General features: G+C 32.3%; 1 protein-coding gene across 9 annotated transcripts in view; it reads left to right on the plus strand.

The window, feature by feature from the left end:
* The window catches only part of LOC145292080 (cys-loop ligand-gated ion channel-like), a 1,494,476-nt gene that overhangs the window by 922,626 nt on the left and 547,849 nt on the right, over nucleotides 1-24,001 (plus strand). For all 9 annotated transcript variants that reach the window (XM_080138143.1, XM_080138147.1, XM_080138146.1 and 6 more), the window contains one exon: nucleotides 8,012-8,167. In XM_080138143.1, coding sequence (XP_079994269.1) covers nucleotides 8,012-8,167 — 156 coding nt within the window. The remainder of the gene's footprint in view (nucleotides 1-8,011; nucleotides 8,168-24,001) is intronic.

Raw genomic sequence — 24,001 nt, forward strand, 5'->3', positions numbered from 1 at the left:
CACGGGCGATTAAGAGCATCAGTACGTCGAATGTGATAAATAACCTTCATCGGTTTTTCCTACTCGTTATTTATGTCCTCTGGGTACATTTTTCTTATCTGGTTGCGATGACACTTAAGTCTTTTTTCTGCTCTTTAATTATATACATTAATCTCCTGATGTCTTTATCAATGACACCAGCATTCGAATTTTCTTCACCATTTCTATACTCTTTTAAAAAAAATCTTTTCTCCTGGTCTATATAATATTTTATCTCTTTTTTATTTTATTTTGGTAGGGCGGGGGAAACCGGCTATCGAATACCGATCTTACTTTTTTTGTGTGAACATTAACTCTACAGGTGATAACCTGAATTCGCCCATCCTTTTGGTGTGGTACCCTTAAAATTGTAAAATATATCACCAGACTGGTTTTGCTCTGTTATTATACTGCTCTCTTGAAAGTGCCGATAAATCTTGATACTTTTCAATTAGATTGTGTGAGGAGTGGCTTCGTTTCTCAAGTAATGACTCCTGATATATCCATAAACATTTAATAGGGTTTGACACAAAGGTCATCTGCTGCTTATGCAGTTTACGTTTGCTATTATTTCAAAATCATGATCATCATCATATCGTATGAATCCAACAATTCTATTGTTGGCATTGGTTTTCCCGATATTTTTCTAGTCAGAATTCTTTCTAAAAAGACATCGGATACTTACAGAAGGGACTACATGAAGGTTGCCAACATCCTAAGTGAAGTTGATTTTTGTGGAACGAACTGGATTTGAACTTGAGGCAGCTAAATCGTCAGTCTGTGTCATTAAAATCTGAATTATCATCCTCTCCCAATTTTTAGGGTAAATTAATTTTTTAAATTGTTAGGTGCAAGTACCGAATAGTTAAAAAAAAATTACAAGATCTTCATGTTAAGAGTGACTTTCTAAATAATAACCTTATTATTTCAGTACAGCTTTTGAACTGTACAAGTGCCAGTCCGCTTCACAATCTTGCCAGTTAGAGAATATCTAGAAATGTCTTCTCAACCATCAACTTCTTTTATTTCTCAAAACATGGGTGCGTCACTTTCGAATTCCACCGAAATTGTTTCATCAAACCCACACTTGACCTTGTGTCTAATCCTCTGGGGAGGATATAAATGCATTAGCTAAATTTACAAATAATGCTTTAAATTCTAAACAAATGCACCGACCGAACGATTTCAGCTACTTGAACTAGATTTTAAAACGATCTACTCGAACTAGATTGAAAAATAAAGCATAAATTGACAGCAAAATAATTTTGAAAATGACGTCACTCAGGTTCTTTTTGGCGGGCACACTCAATTCATCCGGATTAAGCTTTAATCTGTTGCTGTTCAGTGCATTAAAATGATTGAAAGAAAATATCTTGTCTATTGTCAGGTTTCTAGAATAGATGAATCCATGAGACAAAGATACAATGACAATCAAGTGTTAAGTGACAATGTTGTGTGTAAGCTCCATTTTGGAGGGAACACAATTAAATAAGCATGACGTTCAAATAGGTTTAAGTGGTCAAGACAAATTGTGGTGGATAAAAACAACGTAGCATTTCCGCAGTGCAATTTCCAATAATAGAAACTGGCGCTAAGCTTTATAGGTTTTCTTGTCAAGAGTTGAAACCATTTCTCGATTTGCATCCGACAACAATTGAACTGTCAGAAACTGAAGTGAATCATTTATCAAGTGCTGCTTCACCTTGAAGTTTATTTATAAAATAAACTTATATAGCTACGAATGGCTCAAATGTATACTATATTTCTAATGTTTGGGAATGAAAACATAAAATAAAAAAAAACCCATTTAACACCTACAATCTATGTAAAATTTGTTGCCAAAATTGCTAGAAAAATGATTGGATCATTGTGCCGTCAAGATAATTCCGTAATCATCCACCCGTATAGGAACAAAATACCTACCAAGATGGTGTACCGTTGTCACATCTATAAGGGTGCTGAGTGCATCCTTTCCTGTCTTGACATCCGAAATCCCATCGATATATATGTAAACAAAAATGTATAACTTTTATTTGAAAGGCAAAATTATTCTTATTTTATCCTAAGGTGTACTGAAGTGAATAAACGTTTACATATATATTGTAGAAACATTTTTGGGGGGGCGGAGGGGGGGTATATTTTTCTCCTTCTCGTTTTTTCCTCTTCTTTCTTTCTCTTGAGTTTGCTTCACTGCTCCTGATATTGTTGGTCATGTGACTAATTTCTGCCTGTTCATTGGTCTGCATATTCCTGCGTTTTGTGATAAAATTCAAGCTGAAGTTGACAGTTTGCACTTGGCACTGGAAATGTGCTGAGGTACTATCTTCTCTCCGTCTAAACAGAACGTTAAAATGTTGAAGTGAATTCGTCAAAGTTACCTGGCGAAGTTTATAATGTTGAAGTGATTGCGTCTAAGTTACATGACGAATTCGTATCTTGCTGAGAGAAATCTACTTCAGGTAAATCAAAGAAATCTGTTGAGAAGTTGGCAGCTAAACCTGTCGGAAAAATACCAGATTTCATGAGAGAAGACACATGTGGGAAATATTCTCATTAGGAAAGATTGAATTATCACTATAACAATATATTTTCTTCCAAAACCTGAAGAAAATGGATACGTCTCAAGCTGAAGTTTTTCTAAGCCAAAAGAAAAGAATATTTCTATTCTGACCAGATTCAAAGGAGAAACAAGAGAGTCTTTGTATTGGACATCTTGCTTCTTCAGAGAACGTTATTATACGAAGAAGTATGTGTATTTTTTCACAGGTTATTCCTGCAGGAAAATGAGGAAATAAATTCCTTGCTATAAAAGAACGCTCTTGGAATATTATTTTAGATAATAAGTTATCTTTGTCTGCAGATATTTCAGCTAATCTACTCGAGAGGATTTTATTTTGAAGTAGACGACATTACAAAATATAAGCTTAAATTACAAACAAAGGGAACGAACTCTTTTCAACTTTTCTAAAGTATTTCGACCTTTCTAAAAAAAAAATCCTACGTTGTCACAGCAGTAAGTAAGTAAAAAAAAAGTCCTTCTCAACCCGTCCGTCTTTCTTTCTTTCTGTCTTTCGTAAGTGTTACCACACAAAGACTTTCTTTGTAGCTGAGAGCAAGACCTTAGCAGCAGACAACTCGTGAATTTTTTTTATTCCAAGTTTCTTTTTTTTTTTTCCTAATATAATTGTTTGTTTGCTTTTATCCTCCAGGTCGTTTCTCTTATTTTCTTACGTTGCTTTTCTGATTCTTTGTATTGGTAACGTTTTTATACATCGAAGTAACCTCCATTGGAAGTGATGATAATAATTCGACAATGTATATATATATATATATATATATATATATATATAGAGAGAGAGAGAGAGAGAGAGAGAGAGATGAGTGTGGTTCCAACGATAGAAACATGTGCATTCACAAAAGTGAAGCTACCAGCAATTATTATTTTGTAAACATAACATTAAAACCAATTACATACATATACTTTTTTAACTAATGGATGGCTCATATGTAAGATGACAATATAATATTCTAATATATTTCTTTCTATCTGGGAATTCTTCTTTTAATTTAATTGTAGACAGGTTTACATGAGTCTGTATTTTGGCAGCTGCTCAAATGTCTGTTCGCCATTTACTTTGTGCAAACTTAGTTAAAACAGCAATAGCTTGTTTAAAGCAAAAATTTTACTGCTGGATGTCCTTTCTAACAGCAGCCGTCCCAAAGAGACTAATATTTTTGCATTGTACTTTGTTAACTTTGGGAATATAGGATTTTTTATTGAGGTTTACTCCTCAAGATCCGCCGTGTTTTCTCAATTCCCCATCAGCAGGGTTGTCTCTTGACGAATGTGAGTCTTCACCACACATGGATGGCCATCCACTATGTAAAGGCAACTGCAAAATGGATGCAGAGAAACAAGTCAATAATAAAAGAGGCCAATAAGTCTCCTGTGCGTCATGAGTAAGTTGTTGGAATCTGTGTTAAATACAGAAGTAATCAACCATCTCAACAAAAATAACCTTCTTAGTGACACACAATATGGTTTCCGTTCTGCTAGATCTACAGCAGATGTGCTTACAGTTATATCTCATAGGATTAGCAAATCTCTCGACGGAGGCAACCTTTCTAGGGCAATTGCTCTTGACATATCTAAAGCCTTTGATAGGGTACGGCATAAAAGTTTACTTCACAAGATCTCTAGCTATGGTATAGCTGGAAAAGTCTTCTCAATTATTAAATCATTTCTTTCTGATAGGTTCATAAGAGTAGTAGTTGAGGGGCAAAAATCAGAAGTTCACAGTATTAATGCTGGTGTCCCTCTGGGGGCCATCCTGGGCCCAACTCTCTTCCTGATCTACATTAATGATCTTCCAAATCACATCCTTACATCATTTGTAGACATTTATGCTGAAGACACTACCATTTATGATAGCAAATCTAAGTAAACGACCAAGTTCTCTCTGATTCTCTCTCCTCTGATCTTGAGCACGTGGTACAATGGGGAAAGGAGTGGCTGGTTACTTTTAATCCATCTAAAACCAAGCTTCTCTCTTTACATCATCAACATTCTAATCCACATGTGGCATCAATTGAAATGAATGGCTCTCGTCTTCAGGAGGCCTCAAGTTTTGACAAGCTTGATAATTACTCCTGATCTTAAATAGAACCCGTACATCAAATCTGTTGCCAGGGCCGCTGGAAAAATGGTGGGATCTTTCTATCGATCCAGTAGATATCTCACTGCTGATGCAATTCTCTATCTATATAAGAGCCAGGTACGTCCAAGGATGGAATACGGTTGCCACATCTGGGCAGGAGCTGCTAAAAAGAACTTGTTCTGCCTTGATAGAGTTCAAAATAGACTTCATAGCCTCGTAGATGCCCTGTTCTCTTCTCTGCAACCTCTCTCCCACAGGAGAGATGTTGCGAGCTTGTCTCTGATGTATCGTTATTTTCATGGAAAGTGTTCGACTGAGCTTCAGTCTATAGTCCCCCTTCGCCAAACTTTCACAAGAAACACTCGTCTAGCTGTAAACACTATCAAAAATTCCCCCCACTCTTTATCTGTGCCTAAACCTAAACGTAGATTCCATGAACAAAGCTTCTGTCTTAGAACTGCACGCCTGTGGAATTGTCTTCCGTTTTCCTGCTTTCCGGCTGACTACAATATGGTTGTCTTCAAGTCTAACGTAAATAAGTTCTTGATGAACCATTCCATATAAGTTAACAAATTTACCGAATTTTCATTACTAATGATTACTATATTGTCCAATTTCTACTGTACACTCTTTAACCCTTATCCTTCAGTGGCCTCTTGGCCTTGATAATGTGGTGATGCCTGTGTAAAAAAAAAAAAAAAATCTCGAGAAGGTACTACTCCTCTGCATGAATCCTGACTGCAAATATAAATTAAGAAACAAGATTTGCACGATAACCACTGTAAATATTTACATCAAATCTGTTGCCAAGATCGTTGGAAAATTGTTGAATCATTGTCCCACTCGAAAATATTTCTAACTTCCAACAAAGCCTTCTACTTGTATTAGAGCCAAATACGTCCTAAGATAAGGTACGTGCTGTTGCCAGACCTGTGAAGGTGCTGCTTAGAACACCTTTTTCTGCATTGGTGGAGTACAAATCGATTTCAAAACCAAGTGGGTGATATCCGTTTCTTTTTCTACGCTTTCCGTGCTCTATCCCTATTTGTGTGACAGAATTATTACCAAATACTCCTTTTATTTACCATATATAATCGACCATGCCTGATTTTCATGTCTCTACTTAGCCTACTGCATGGAACATTAGGAAAATTAATTGATGTATTACCTGAATTATCCTGTATCTACTAACTTATTTTTCAATGCGTTCATACCAACGAAGTCTTCTGCTTTGCACACACAGAGACATGCAGAACAAAAGACTCTGATAGTACGATAACGTTTAAAGAATGGAAGTGTTTTAGAGTTAGTAGATGTGGAACAGTTGAGGCAGCAAGGTCAGTTGGCATGGAAAGATTCATGGACAATGTTGGAGAAAGTAATAAAGATGGACGAGTTAAAGAGAGATAAATAAAGACCTGGTCAGAGATAGGTTAGTTTGGAAGTCAATTTACTTTAAAGTGAAAATGATGGGATTTATAAAAATAAATAGAGGCTAACATACGGATTCAGGCAATCAGAAAGATACTGACGATATCAGAATCCCCTGAAAAAACCGATTAGTGCAATGTCCAAAGTTTATCTGGAGAGGGTTGTCATTGCTCTTTCTCTGTCCCTCACTCTTTCTTCCTCTTTCATTCTATGACACCAATTCTGGATGGATTCATCAGCTGAGTCATATATTTGGATGTTAGTCTGAGGTACGTGCATAATTTCTAATCAGCTTTCATTCGATTTCAGAATTATTTACATTAATTTGGACCTATCTGACCCTTACAATGCCCTCATACTTAGAGGGAATCGGTGTAAGAATTGGTGTAAGAATTGGTGTAAGCTTTACTTACAACAAAACTATTCTATTACTCGTCTAGCAAAACTGGAAATTCTCTATTGCTGCATATATTTTTCACCTCAGACCGTCAGTGTTTCTTTTTCTTATTCTGTCATATTATAATTCTCCTTTCTCAAACTTCTTTACATAAATACAGACCGCTCCTTTAAGCTTAGGATCTTATTTTTATACTGCTTTGATTGATTATTAATCTATTTGCCCAGGAAACGCCGAGACTGTAGTCATCTATTTTTTATTATATAATGAAATCAGTTCATATATGTGCCAGGAAGCCTAACGAGTGTCAATACAGAAGAATGGAATAGTTTTGCTTATGCTTCTGAGAGATTTTGATGAAACATTGTGAAAATAACAATAATCAAGACAAGGACAACAGTTCAGAAATATGTGAATAACGACAATAACTCATCCTGGAAATATCTGCAAATAGAATTAATGTTATCTTTAAATGGTAGCTTGTGCGAGCAGTCAATTCAGTCCATTCTTTAGCTTTAAAAGGCGCGCACTTTCAGTTATTTGATTTTTTTTTTATCAGATTATACTTAAATTCCCTGGCAGCCTAATCTGATAATCATGTGTCTGCTAGTCTTTTTTTATTATCCGTTGCAGGCAAATAGATTTTGGAAATTATAGCTAGCATGAGTGCTTGAACACATTTGAAACGGATCGATGAGATCATAAGAATCCGTAATCTTACTTTATTGTTGACTGGAAATGAAATAGAGTTGGATTTCTCATAATCTGATGGATCAGGAGATGAGCAGGAAATCTTAAGGCATTTTTAGTTGGTTAATTGATAAAGAAAAGGGAAATAAGAGAATTTTATCATTATCATATTATAATGGAGTTTTGGTGCTTGTCTCTCATAAAAAAAAAAACAAGGATAAAGACGTCTGCTCAAGTTAAATGATAAATATGATTTTACAAAAATAAAAATAAATTAAAAATGTAAAATTAAATCCCAATAATTAGTAATAGTAGCATTTATCTTACTGTAAGGGAGCTTTGAAAATTCTTCTTTTTTTTTTTTTTTTGAAGTTGAATTTATTTATTCAACTTTTAGCTCTATGAGGAATATCGTCATCATAAAAGTACACATCATTTTCATAAAAGTCAAAAAGATAATTAAAATTTTTGAGAGATAAATCACTTTTTTAGGTTTAAATCACAAAATATACGAATTACTTCCCTTGAATATAACCATAATCACAGCGATATTTCGTGTATGGATTAAAATTTAATTTTTTTTTATAAAAACAAACTATTGGATAAATTTCCGTGACTTTTGATGAACGATATTTATTTCCCCTCACAAGTAAGTAAAATATAAAAGTTTCTTAGGTTTCTTTATGACGTCCATATTCAATCAGAGTGTAACCATGAGTAAGCACCAAATGAACATATACATCTTATGTGTTTAGATTTTCATTAATTATACTTCCTAATTTTTGTACTAATATCTTTACTTTTTCTTCGTTTCCAGTTTTTAATCTGCAGCTTGGCCTTCACTACGTTCTCAGTGGACAAAACATATCCACAAAACCGACTTCAACTGTCTTTCACTCTCGTCCTCACGGCAGTTGCCTTCAAATCGGTGGTTAATCAGAGTTTACCACGGATATCCTACCTCACATATATGGTAAGTAACAGCTTTCAAATATCATCTATTTGTGTGCATATTACAGATAGCTTCGCTACATGATTGAAGACAAAACTCTGTCCAAGGATCGATTGGCTTGTTTGGTTGTATTTTCACTTACTGAGAAGTATATAAGCCATTATACACCTATGTCGTTGTCTTTTTGTCTGATGATGAATTTATTTGGATAGTGACAAGAATTGGTATAGAAAATTAGTTTGCCAATTTCTTTAATTTCTTAGTAGGGAAGTAAAGTGAAAACTCCTATGAATCCATCGAGCACTTATGCCTCAAAAATGAATAGTATGTTTGGTGTATATACTAGTGATGGGACGATTCCAATATTTTTCCTGATTCCGATACAATTATCGATTCCGATTCTTTATAAATCTCTAAATATATAACTAGAAAAGTGTTATTTTGTCCTGATTACCGTAAAAACACATCCTAAATGTGCATATATCTTCTCAAACGTAAAAACACATTTGTGAGGGGATGATCTAGAGATTTTAGTCTTACTGGAAGTTTAAATCAATAAATATTTATTATTTTATTATTATTACAAGCAGTGGAAGATTTTTTTAAAACCAAAATCAAATAAAAAGATAATTTAAAGAATCGATTTTGGCATCGGAAAATAGGCTGAAATTTTTCGGATTACGATACCCTAAAACGTTCCAATTTTTCCGATTCCCGATTCCGATTAATCGTCCCAACACTAGTATGTACTAAACTTCTGGATACACGCTGTTTTGTTAAATTAAGAAGGCAGACAAGTAAGTAAACAGCTTGTCTTGCTACGTCCTGTCACACTGTCTCACATTAAGTCACGTCTTTCCTGCTTGAAATCTGTCCAGCCAGTGAAATAAAAAATCTCTAGCCAGAGATCATGTGGTTTTATCGACTTCTGTTTGGAGTCACCTCCGATCCTCAAAGTTTCACTAAAACTTTTCTATTAAACACCGCCCTCGTTATTTATTGTTAGATATTGTTATTTAACATTTATGTTATCATATGTATGGTTTAAGAGGTTATACTGAAGTATTTGTTCAAGATATCGTCAGGACTCACCAAATCTGGACTCTTTATGGTTCTTCACTTACTACAATAGTAGTCCCTTTCCATTGTCAAGAATGATCTTCTGCAAAAGTGTAATATTCTCTATGCCACAGAAACTGCAACTACTTTAAAGAATAGAGGACTTTTCGTCCAAGTTTCTTTATCAAAGGAGATAATCTCGTATTCCTAGGAATAAAGCATTCATTAATTTGTATTGTTATGTGTTATGCAGGAGCGAATTGTATTGTATGTGTTATGCAGGAGCGAATTGTATTGTATGTGTTATGCAGGAGCGAATTGTATTGTATGTGTTATGCAGGAGCGAATTGTATTGTATGTGTTATGCAAGAGCGAATTGTATTGTATGTGTTATGCAGGAGCGAATTGTATTGTGTGTGTTATGCAGGAGCGAATTGTATTGTGTGTGTTATGCAGGAGCGAATTGTATTGTGTGTGTTATGCAGGAGCGAATTGTATTGTATGTGTTATGCAGAAGCGAATTGTATTGTATGTGTTATGCAGGAGCGAATTGTATTGTGTGTGTTATGCAGGAGCGAATTGTATTGTATGTGTTATGCAGGAGCGAATTGTATTGTATGTGTTATGCAGGAGCGAATTGTATTGTATGTGTTATGCAGGAGCGAATTGTATTGTATGTGTTATGCAGGAGCGAATTGTATTGTATGTGTTATGCAGGAGCGAATTGTATTGTATGTGTTATGCAGGAGCGAATTGTATTGTATGTGTTATGCAGGAGCGAATTGTATTGTATGTGTTATGCAGGAGCGAATTGTATTGTATGTGTTATGCAGGAGCGAATAATAAAGTTTAAATGAAATAATGTGAATATTTGAGAGTAATTTTCAAAGAATTTCTTTTATGGAATGGAAAAAAAATTGTAATGTGGGTGGAGTCATAGCACTTAATGGATAAAAGGTGAAACTGCTTGCTACCTTCTTTTATGAGACTACATAATTGGGAAAAGCTGTTTGTTTTGAATAAATGTACAAAATTTTAAACAAGTATGAAGTCTATGCATATTTTAGTGAAAGATTTGTTTAGGAGGTATTCGATTATATTCCTACTGAAACTGGAGAGACAGAAATATGCAGTTTTATTTTATTATATACTAGCAGGACTCTTTAACCAGTATTGCCTGGTGGAAGCCCGCCACCCACCCACCCTCACAAAAAAGTAAACTATGGTCGTTGTTGATGGGCACTGCCGTCCCTGAACAACTGCGGACACTAGCAGCCGTGGCTGAAATGAAATAATCTGGCTTTCACTGGCGATTAGTGCTGATTTTGGGCGATAACATGCAGGTACTGTTTGAATCTAAATAAAAAGCAATTAAGAGAAGGTGTAAATCGGTATGAATTAATAAAATCATGAAAAATTGTCCATTAGAATAATATAGAAAGTAAAAACAGAAGTTTTAGAAGTTAGGGATTCTCACTGTACCTGTAAACCAGCATTTTCTGGTGGAAGCTTGCACCACCACTCCCCTCGCAAAAAAGTAAACTGCGGTTGTTGTTGTTGTTGGTAGCCACTGCCATCCCTGAACATTTGCAGACACTGTCGGCCATGGCCGAAATGAAATAATCTAGCTTTCACTGGCCATTAGTACTGGTTTGTGGGGGGGATAACTTGCAGGTACTGTTTGAATCTAAGAAAAGCAATTAAGGGAATGCGTAAATCAGTATGAATTAATAAAATTACGAACAGTGGTCTATTACAATAATAAAAGTAAAAACAGAAGTTTTGGATTCTCACTGTATATGAACTGTTTAGATCAAAATCAGTAGTAGCAGTCATAGCTGTTTCTGTTTGTTGTTCAAGTCTTCCTTATCTTCTTAACTCTACTCCCAATAGTGTTAAACTAAATTCAGATTTTATGTCGTCTTTTTTAATGTGAAAAACAAAACAATTATGACTTCTTCCTCTTCGCTTCTTTGACTTTTGTCATGTTAAGAACGGCGTTTTTAATTGACATCCCAAACTCCACATGTTGGAACGGCGTTTAAAATAGACATCCCCAAAAACCCCATGTGAAGAACGGCTGTCAGAGTAGACAACCGCCTTAGGAGGAAGGAATAATTCTCCCAAATTTAACCGTGATAATCGTTTTCAGCATACCCAACCGGAAATGCTAAAATATATTTTTTTTAATTGGGGGTGACAGTGTTTGTAGGAGAGAAGTAGAGCTATAACAAATAACTGACAAAATTCTATATTCCAAATTCTAAGATGTTGACCATCTTACCGTTTATTTCTTTCAGTACATTGACATGCACGATTCTTAACAGCATTTGTTTCATATCGTAAAATGATTCATGTAATTTTATGTGGATTCTTAAATTTATTTTGTACTCAACTCATCAAAAGAAAAGGTACTTATCAATTTTAAAAGAAAATAAAGGCATATGGACATGATTACAAAATCCGAAAATTGGGAGAAGAGTTGCAATTATCTTTTTTCTTTTTAACAGCTTCGAATATATATATAAATATATAAGTGAACATGTCTGTCTATCTGTATGTGTGTGTGTGTCTGTGTGTGTACATTTCCCTACACAATAACTCTGTCAATTTTAAGTCTACAGACTCGAAATTTACAATACAGGGTACTGAGATTTGGGAAAATCTTTGTGAGTGGTTTCTGCCAGAAATTTGGCTGTTAAGGGATCAAAGTTCAACGATTTGACCTTTGAGAACTCTACAAAACTCCAGATATAGGTTCCTTGGACATGGATCTAACTTAACAACTTGATTTGAGCCCAAAACAATAAATGTTAAGGGGTCATACTAGGGTCAAAGTTTAAAAAAATTGACCGCTTTTCTTTTTGCGCAACATATACCGCCAAACATCCGGGCAACGCCGGGATGAAATGTTTGTATATCTATATATCTATAAAAGTGAACGTGTCTGTGTGGCTGTCTGTGTGTGTGTCTGTGTACATTTGCCTACACAATAACTCTGTCAATTTTCGGTCTATTGACTCGAAATTTGATATACAGGGACTGACATTTGGGAAAATCTTCGTAATCCATTATCGGCCAGGAATTTGGCTGTTAAGGGGTCAAAGTTCAACGAGTTGACCTTTGAGAACTCTACCAAACTCCTCCACCAATTCTAGGTCTAAACACTTGAAATTTTAGATATAGGTTCCTTGTACATGGATCTAACTTAATAACTTGATGTGAGCCCAAAACAATAAATGTTAAGAGGTCATAATAGGGATCAAAGTAAAGAAAATTTGACCCCTGCGGTCTCTACCAAATTACTCAGACAATTTCTTGTCTAAACATTTGAAGTTTTACAAAAAGGGTATTCAGAGATAGGGCAAGCTTTTTAATCGGTTTGGGTCGAAAATTTTTAGTTACCAATATATAAATGTATGTATGTTTGCATGTCTGCCTAAAACTTTCGACAGAGGCGACGGATTTTTACAAGATCAGTATCGTTTTGAAGTTCGACCTTTCAGAGGACAAATATCGAAAAATTGGCTAAAAATATTATTATCTTCACCTATATATGAGCAAACAGTTAATAAAATATGTTAAAAAACACTTTGAAATGAGTTAAAAAACATATTTAATCTGAAAAGGAAACACTAGATAAATGGATAGTCCTTAATCCGCGGAGTTTCGAAGAAATACTTTCCTTCTCATCAGAGGGTAGGAATTAGCAAAATGCGGGATTGGATTTTGCATGCAGAAGTATTTGATGAAACAACAAGTAAGTCAAAGATCTTACTTGAAAACAAAACAAAAAAGTGAAGCAGAGGGAATATGGTAAAGAAAAAGGTGATTACACACGAATGAATAGTCTGGTGAAGGATAAAAAATCCAGTGATGGTAAAATCCAAATGTAAAACTTCAAAAAAGTTTTAAAAATTTCCATTTGTACAAGTAAAATCCAAGGAGATCCCGTAATTGGAAGAAGATGGTCCATAATAATCCAAAGGCAGAAATCCATGGAATAATTCACAAAAATGTGTAGAAGGGAAAAAAGAAAAGATTCCAATAATATTAATAAAAGAAAAATAAGATGTGCTTTTCACTCTACTTCCGAGACATAAATATAAATAAGAAAGATCTGGGAAGGGAGAAAAAAAAATGATGATAAAATTAAATATAAAATATACAATAAAGGGAAACAAAAGTCAAAATGACCCAGACAGGAAATATATATATATATATATATATATATATATATATATATATATATGTGTGTGTCTGTACACCGAAGAGAAAGAAGTTAATTATGGATTTTATGTTATTTTTTAATTTTAACTGGCTTTACAAACTCAGATTTTACTGATTTAAACAATAACGCAAGCTCAATGAATGATTTTTTTTTTGCACAATTTTTGAGTGTAGAGAACTAATGACTATTATTATAGCAGGGTGGTTTATATTGAAAAGGGAATGTATATAAACGAGAGAACCAAGAGGAAAATAAGGCTTTTAAGAAATTCAAAGAAACTTACGTAACTGAAAGAAAAATTAGTAAAAGAATAAGGAATATGATTTAGTGCCAAAAGTGAGTGAATAGTAACAGTTCCTAAATAATTGAACTGCAGACAACACGTGATAACACAGAACATCTGTATGCGCAACAAAACTTTCATGAGAATACCTTCAAATGAAGCACTGACTCTCCAGAGCGGCAAATGACTTCAAACAGGACTAAAGAAAACAAGCATATTCACTGTTACTTAACATCACTTTTATAGACCAAAGATGTTGGGAATAATCCACCTACCCCGTTGTGAAGAGGTTTTCATAAAGCAGGTGTCAAGTCTTGTAAGCTACTCAAAAGAAACCCTCAGATGAGCTTCTATTTATCTTCTTCCCACTGCAGACGTGACACAAGGTCAGAAAGTAGGATTTAAAATCAGCGCCATAGAATAAGAGCAATCTAGCCAAACAAAAATTGTCCAAGTAGTCCTGTCAGCATTCCCCGGTAAGTGTGCCTTAATAAATGAGAGAACAAAGCTTGGGAAAATGAGCTTTCTTCTTTGGACCATTCTTCAGATTGACAATGAACAAGCCATCGCCAAAAATGGCAGAGACTCTGATTTTAGTATGAATTCTAACCCTGAACATATGGATGGTGCTTCATTTCGACAAGTATAAAAGGATATTTGTAATGTTACAGACTAAAAACAGAATGTTTTATAAAAACAGACACATGATGAGTGGTCCTAGGTATGATCTCAAAACACAGCTGTTGGTAAGACCCCCCTCCCTTATGGATGTTATGGATAATGTAGAGTTGTTTCTTTGTTACTGTTTCTCCCAGGTTCACTTTGGTCCGGAGTGCTAATACCTATCAGGGCATCTACTGCTACAAGATCAGATTGTCTGAAAATACTGAATTCCTGATCAGAAACACACCAAACAGTGATATTATTAGTTCTTTTCCATTCTCTTTGCAAAACTCAATCATGTTCTGCAAAGTCAAAAGCAAGAACAACAATTTTGTTCTATGAAACAATGAAACCAAATACCATGAGTGAATATCTGAAGATATAAAAACTTGAAGCATAAAAACTTTTTTTCCAAAATTACTGGGTTCAGCATTAAATAGTTCGAAAAGGGTTGATATGCAGTAAAACAAAACAGCTAAACTAAACTCTATAAATAAATTTCTGAAGATAACTTGAAGCAGAAAAACATTTTTTAGAATTACTGTATTCAGCATTCAATAACTGAAAGAGCGTTGATTTATCATAAAACAAAACAAAACAATCAAACCAAATTCCATGAATAAATATTTGAAAATATATTGAAGTCAGCGTCCTAGAGTAAGAGTAATCTTGTTGAAGAAAAATTACCTAGATAACCCGGTCGGCATTCCCTTGCCTTAAAAAGTGAGAAGGCAAAGCTGGGGAAAATGAACATCCTAGAACTAACCCTGAATCATACTTCAGATTGACAGTGAACAAACCATTGCCAAAAAAATGGCAGGGACTCTACTAGTCTGATTTTAATATATAGATGTAGAAAGAGAAAACGATGCATAAACCTTTTTTTCTAAATTGGATTTGGGATAAAATGACCCCAAAATAGTTGATATGTCGTGAAACCAAAACAACTAACTAACCAGTTAGAAAGTTCATATTTACAATCACATACAACTTGTGCGATCAACCTCTGTATGAGTATTTGCTAACAAAGGTTTTGGTTTCGATACTATTGTTTTTTATCATATTAAGTAATCAAATTGTGCCTATTCTACACACCATTTTCAATCTCATTAACACGTACCATCGAATGTTCTTTGGACTTGATTCAAGTAAATCTTTAGTATATAAAAATATACTTCAATTTTTCGACAAACAAACATACATACATACAACATGGAGCATCTTAGGGTTGTATCAATAAGGGTGTTGCAGAATTTCAATTAAAATTGCATAAAAATTTGGTGTATATTATTTAGATTCATCTTGAGTGTTCTTTTCACAACGTTTCAGTCGATGCAATTTCCGATCTTCAGGTGTGATCAGGGTGATGAAAATAATGTTTCCAGCTATGGTTAGGGTCTCTGGTGTGGTTTTAAGTGAGGACCAGATCATACCACATCATGTCACATCGTGCCATATCACATCTTCAAAGTCGACTTGAAAGTCAACATTAAATTGTACCTAGATGTGCTGAAGAGTGTGGTGATTGCCTGGTGCAATCAGGTGGCCGCTGGCAAACCATGCATGTGGTGGCAAGACTCTGCGCCTGCTCCAGAACCTCAAGCGTGACTTCAGAAGGGGTGGCCTTCTCTCACTGTCACCTCCTCTTTCCTCGAGCTGAACCCGCTGGGCTACTTCGTTTGGTGATATGTCGAGAACATCACCAACATAACGTCCCACAACACCAAAGCAAGCCTGATCGCTGCCATCTGCCGAGTATTTGCCGAGCAACCGCCAAGTTACCTGAATTGATTTTTTTTTCAATAAATGTTTTAAAATGAAACTATAGTGTTGTTTTCTTTAGGACGATATTTTTAGCGTTTCCACCCTGTAATTCACAGTTGTATATTGAGTGCCATCCGCATTGATTATTGAACCTCCAACCTTTAGGTGAGTGTACCTTACAATAGAATTTTACTACTATTCCACATCCTGGCAGACAATTCTCATATGAACTCTAGGAGACTTGAAACCTATTTTATTTTTTAGATGTACATTCTTATTACTTGCCATTATAGATTACAGCATAATCACGTTGACACACCAATTCCCACTGGATTACGAAAGTTAAGGAACGTTGGACCTGGTCAGTACTAAATGGGTGACCAGGTGCTGTATGTGCTCTCTGCTTATGTCGGCATTGTTTCCAGTCGTTCTAGACTTCTCCTTGCCACTGGACTCAAACAGTGTCGATTCAGATGAGTGGTTGGGGACTGTGAAACCCTTGCCTTACAATTACACGTACATCTGCCCTTACAGGGGGTATCCATTGTCTTTCGAGACTGAACAGAGGCATCGAATAGATCACTATTTATTACGACTTCTCACTCCTGTATATATACTTTTTTTTTTTAAATATAATGACAATTCACTTATGTGCTACTCCTGTGGGTAAAATAAAGGATTAGAAATTCCATGCAGATTCCCGAGTTTGATGGACATGTTCCCGAGTCCAACATGATACATCTGTAGAAGGTCAGAGGTCAAATCGACCGAAACGTTGTCAAAATAACGCTCGGGCTGAGAGTAGTAATCAAAACAAGTTCAAATATGAATACTCAATCCTCATCTAAAAGTTTCATAAACATAACAATTTTATTTCCTATAATTTCGAATCATCAAATTCAAAAGATTCAATCTTTAAAACTTTTTTTCCAGAATTTAAAATATGTATTTGCACAATCAAACGTAATAGACGTTATTTTCTTTTCTTTCATCTGGAAGCAAAATAAATGTTGTTTGGATAGAGAAACGTGTTTACTTTTCCGTCTGAGTAAATCTTTTGAGAAATAAAATGGGGTGAAATTTCATAACAATTCAGCTTATGGAGGAAAAAATGCTGTAAGAAAACAGAAAATAAAATGTTCAATAAACATATAGCTTCCGGGATAGTGAGAAAGCTATTTTCTCATAACTTACTGTTGAAAATATTAAGACTCCTCAAATTTATTTCATAAATAAATATGTATTTTAAAAATCTTTACATGGGTGTGTGTATATATATATATATATATATATATATATATATATATATATATATATATATATATATATATTCAGTGTAGCTTAATCGCCATATATATTTTATAAATTACTATATATATATTATAACTTATTACTATATATATATATATATTATATATATATATGCAGTTTATGCAGCGAATGTCTATTTTATTTTTTATTTTATATATATTCATTGTATAGACATATACATATATTTATATATATATATATATATATTTATATAAATATATATATATATATATATTTATATAAATATATTGAGGAAATGATTGATAATTTATAATATATATATATATATATTATATATAAATATATTGAGTAAAATGATTGATAATTTATAATTAAAAATTAAAAATCGGTTTCAAAAGGAAGAACAAACAAAATCAATATATTGTACGATCGTTTCGGGAACGATGTTTTTATTGAGACAGACAATTAGTCTTGCACAAAAATTTTATCATTTGATTTTATAAAACAAAGTCTCCTCATCAGCAAAAAGAGTGGGGAGGGTTTAAAGACACCAAAAATAAAACTAGCATTTTTTAAGTTAGGCAGATATATCTGGAAAATATTTAAAATATAAAGAAAAACAGTTACTTATTTTGATGTTGATAAACAAAGTAAGATAAGATAAAATCGGGTGGAAAAGTAAGATTAAGGTAAATAGTATAAGGTAAATAAACAAACAAATTGAACACTGTGAAAAAGTAGCGGTCAAATGTTCATAAAATTAAAGTGGCCGTTTGTAGGCACTGATCCCCTGAGCCAGAGGGCAGAATTGCTGCCTATCAACTTGATGGTTGTAGGTTCGAACTCTGGTTCAGGACATGTGCTAGTCTAGCTGCACTGAATAGCTGTGGTACAGCGAAACAGTCTGTTTGTGAATGACTACTATTATATATATATGTATGTATATATATATATATATATATATATATATATATGTGATAGAAATTTTTTTTTTTAAATGAGTTTTCAGCAAAAAGACAAACCAATCTGTATAGAAAAAGCTCTAACTGGTTAAGAGGAATAAGTTACATGAAAAGATAAAGAGATAAAGTTACATAAGAACTTTATTATCATGCCAATGAGGTTGAAAACGGTTAAAGTAAGGAAAATTATTTAGCTTGGAAATGTCATGGCCTAAAGCGGTTCTCTTACCCTTTTCTCCCTTTTCCCTTAACTTACCCGTTTTTTAACTTTATCGATATGACAATGAAATAACAGCAGCCTGATGATTCCTCACAAGAATGAAATGTGGAAAATTCTGTGTAGCTTAATTGCCATATATATTTTCATAACCTACAATGAATAAATAAATATATATATATATATATATATATATATATATATATATATATAAAACCAAACGTGCGCCATGAATTTCAGTGGTGACATGCTTATGTTCTTTAGTAAGTCGTACTCACCCTTTCATCTAAAAATTCTAGAAACCATTTTTATTAAGTCGTTGAAACCTTCTCTTTGCAAGCAAAACGAACACCTGTTAGGACTTAATTTGATGTCTACGTAATTTTTTCTCAGGTAATTTTTTATTACTTATTTTTTTCTCTCCTTCGCCATATTCATGACTGTTTTTTTCTAATCGAAATTTTCCTCAATTTAGCTGTGTTGAGAAAGAAACGAAACCTGGTTAGCTAGCCTTTATTTTCACTTTTTATTTTTTAATCATCATGTTAATTGGTCAATATTTAGCCATAATTAAATTTTGTACCCCCAAAAAAAGAATTTTCACATGTGTGTACATACATACATACATACATATATATATATATATATATATATATATATATATATATATATATATACACACATTTTTTTTTTAATTTTTAAAGGGAATATAAATATTTATAGCTTAATCCTATCTTGATAAATATTGCTCAATATTCAGGACAGAGCATCAATAGATGAGGAGGAGTTAGAATTATGCAAATTATGATGTACAAAATTTATTGTTCATGAAACAAGGAATACAAGATAAATTGAATTGGTTCCTTATTCCATGGAGTTTTAAAAATTTGACATTTTTTACTGTGGGAGAAAAATGGTTAGCAAAGAAATTTTATATAAACTTGCTATAATATATATATATATATATATATATATATATATATATATATATATATAATGGATTAATATTTTCGTAGTTACATACACTTGTTATTTTTCTGCTTGAGCAATGCTGTTTATAATTACTGTAACATAACATTCATAGATAAATACGTTTCTACATGTGCATACATATTAAAACGTGTATAGACCTACTTGAATAAGAAAATGTTGTTTACTGCTTGTACCAAGCTGAGTACTCTCGTGAATTCTTCCATTTCCAAAATTAAACAATATATACACGAATGCAAAGATTAATTTAAAATTGATGGCAGCCATAGTTTCGGAGAAATAAGGAAAAGTCAATTATCTTGAGTCCGTAAATATCTTTTAATTAGCTCATTAGGAAATTAAAGCAGTAAATTTGTCTTTCTCAAACGACTTAGTTCAAGAATCAGAAAATTATGTGTAACGGCCGTGTTCCAATTACTTTTCTCATTACTTTGTATTTGTTCAAATACTTTATTTGTAAATGATTGTATTTCATCTACATCTATTATAAAACAAGGAGTTGTCAGTGTGTATGTGTGCTTGTATGTTTAGGTAAAAATAAAAAATTGCAAAACATCCGCAAATTTTTATATATTTCTTAATCAGCGTTGCTGGAATGAATAATAGCTAAAATTTAGAAAAAAGAAATTTATTTGTATTATTTGGATTCATTCGACTACTGTTCTCATTTTGAGTGCCATTTTCACAACGTTTGCGAATTACTTAGGACCTTTACCCAGTCATGGCTGACGGAACGAGAGCATACGACTCCCATGAACAAATAAAGTGTTTCAGTGAAAATTCCATCCAAATTCCTGAGTTCGGCAGGAATATTCCTGTGTTAAACAAGTTACACCTAAAGAAGGTTGGAGGTAACATTGACCGAAACGTTGTGAAAAACGACACTCAAGACGAGAATAGTAGTCCAAAGAAGCCAAATAAAAAATGATTGATTAACCAATCCGTATCTAAGAAATTCAGAAATGTAAAATATTTATTCTCTGGGTGTCAACTGGGTCAAGTTTTATCAAGGAGTGTGGCTTTTTTTGTTTTTTTTGTTAGTATAATGTACTTATTTGGAAAGAAAATGCTGACTAATTCCGCCAGGAATATATTTATATATATATATATATATATATATATATATATATATATATATATATAAATATATATATATATAAATATATATATATATAAATATATATATATATATATATATAAATATATATATATATAAATATATATATATATATATATATAAATATATATATATATAAATATATATATATATAAATATATATATATATATAAATATATATATATATAAATATATATAAATATATATATATATATAAATATATATATATATAAATATATATAAATATATATATATATATAAATATATATATATATATATATAAATATATATATATATATAAATATATATATATATAAATATATATATATATATATATAAATATATATATATATATATAAATATATATATATATATATATATAAATATATATATATATATAAATATATATATATATAAATATATATAAATATATATATATATAAATATATACATATATATATATAAATATATATATATATATAAATATATATATATATATATATAAATATATATATATATATATAAACATATATATATATATATATATAAATATATATAAATATATATATATATATATATATATATATATATATAAATATATATATATATAAATATATATAAATATATATATATATATATATATATATAAATATATATATATATATATAAATATATATAAATATATATATATATAAATATATATATATATATAAATATATATATATATATATATAAATATATATATATATATATAAATATATATATATATATATATATAAATATATATATATATATATATAAATATATATATATATAAATATATATATATATATATATAAATATATATATATATAAATATATATATATATATATATATATATATAAATATATATATATATATATATATAAATATATATATATATATATATATAAATATATATATATATATATAAATATATATATATATATAAATATATATATATATATATATAAATATATATATATATAAATATATATATATATATATAAATATATATATATATATAAATATATATATATATATAAATATATATATATATATATATATATAAATATATATATATATATATATATATTAAGTAATGTGATCTATAATTTAAAAGTTTTAAAAAATTTTTAAATTTTTTTTTTTTTAACTTTTAAATTATAGATCACGTTACTTAATATTGAATTAGCTCTAGGACATTTAACTATCGAGCTTATTATATATCTAAATTACAACGAGCATTTCCTGTATTTTAATTAAACTAGTAATTTCACTATTACATTAAAATACACTTAGCTCTTTAGACTATTATTCTAATCTCCTTTAAATTATATATATATATATATATATAAAAAGAAGAGTTGTGTGTATGCGCTTGGGAGGGGTATGCATAGGAGTCATCACTTGTTACGATCCGAAACCACTTGGGGATAAGGGCTATTGAGTGTAACGTAATCACTGAGACAACAGCATATTAATAGTTAATGGTGGACATGAGGTAGAAAATGATTATTTAAGGGGAGGGGCTCAACAAAACTTGTTTGGACTTGAAGACCACCATATTGTAGTCAACAGGAAAGCAAGCCAGCGGGACAGATTTCCACAAGCAGGCAGTTCCAAGAAAGAATCTTTGTCCATAGAATTTGAGTTTAGATTTAGGCATAACGAGAGAGTACGGGAAACTGTTTCTGGTCATTATAACTAGATGAGTGGCTTCTGTGAAAGTTTAGCAAGGGTGGACCATAGATTAGAGCTCAGACGAGCACTTGCAATGAAAATAGAAATAGAGCAGAGACAGCTTCACAATGTCTCTTCTGAAGAAAAAAGGTTGCAGGGAAGAAAAAATGACATCACCTACTAGGTTTTGAATTTTGTCAAGATAAAATAAGATGCTCTGTGCAGCTACCGCCCAGATATGGCAACAGTATTCGATTTTAGGATGTATCAGGTAGAGAATTGCATCCAGACTTAGATGCATTCTGGGGTGGTAAAATGACGTAAACATTTTTTCCAGCTTCCTTGGCAACAGATTTGATGTAAGTCTTCCATTTCAGGTCAGGCATAAAGGTTGGACCCAGAATTTTATCAAAATAGAGAGCCACTTTTAAATGAGAGTCATTCATAACTGTTGGGCCTAAGCACAAATCAGAGCGTTTAAGGTGAAAAGACAAAAACTTGATTTTGGATGCATTAAAATTAACCAGAGACTTGATGGCCCAGATGGCTGGAGCAAGAAGGGATGGGTCCTAGACAGACGATATCGTCATCAGTGTTTAAGACGCCAACAAGGTGATGGAGGGATGATGATTTGGGCTGGGATTATCGGAGGTACTTTAGTTGGCCCATGGAGAGTCCCAGAAGGAGTAAAAATGACGTCAAATGCTTACATAGCTTTTTTGAAGGAGCACTTTGAACCATAGCTGAAGAAGCAAACGTTGACGTTCAGAAGAACCATTATTTTTTTTCACAACGTTTCGGTCAATGTTACCTTCAACCTTTATCCCTCACATGCAGCAAACAAAAGCAAAGAGTATTTGCAGCAACTGGGGTTCTCTGGGTTACGGAAGATGGAGTGGCCTGCAAATTCACCAGATTTGAATCCAATTGAGAAAATTTGGAGTATCATGAAGCGACGCCTCTATGCAAGTGGACGCCAATTTTAAGAGCATAGGTGAGTTGTGAGATGCTTTCCAAGGGGTATCGCGAGGAATAACTGTTGATGAAATCACAAATTTGACTAATTCTGAGAACCAACGACTTTACAAGCCATTCATAAAAAAGTCTCACATATCGCCTCAACGTGAAAATTGCTATGTAGTTATTGTGTTCTAAGCATTTTTCCTAGTTCATTTAATGTTTGAAAATTATTTCAATAAACAAGTTATGGGTATATTGTGTTTTTTTTCTCAACCTCATTAATAACTTGACACACTGAAATCAACAGATATTCCTAGCTTCTGTCATAGTTTCGCTAATACTGCTTTAAAAGCTTTTATTTTCTGACTGGAATAGCTGAATAGTATTGTAAGCACATTCTCAATGTTTCATGGATTTTTATTCACTTGTTCCTTAAATATTAAAAAATATGTAAACTTGTTAATAATTTGATACGCAGTGTATATATAAATGAATAAACATTACCTCTATAAGGCAACCATTCGCCCATGTCTGGAGTATTGTCATATTTGGGCTGATGCATCTACCACTAGTCTCTCGCTCCTAGACAAGGTTCAAAAGAGAGTCGCTAATCTGATAGGTCCTGAACTGTCATC

Source organism: Euprymna scolopes, chromosome 13 (genome assembly GCF_053919585.1).
Source record: "Euprymna scolopes isolate OS-2025 chromosome 13, ASM5391958v1, whole genome shotgun sequence".
In the NCBI taxonomy this organism is placed as follows: domain Eukaryota; kingdom Metazoa; phylum Mollusca; class Cephalopoda; order Sepiida; family Sepiolidae; genus Euprymna; species Euprymna scolopes.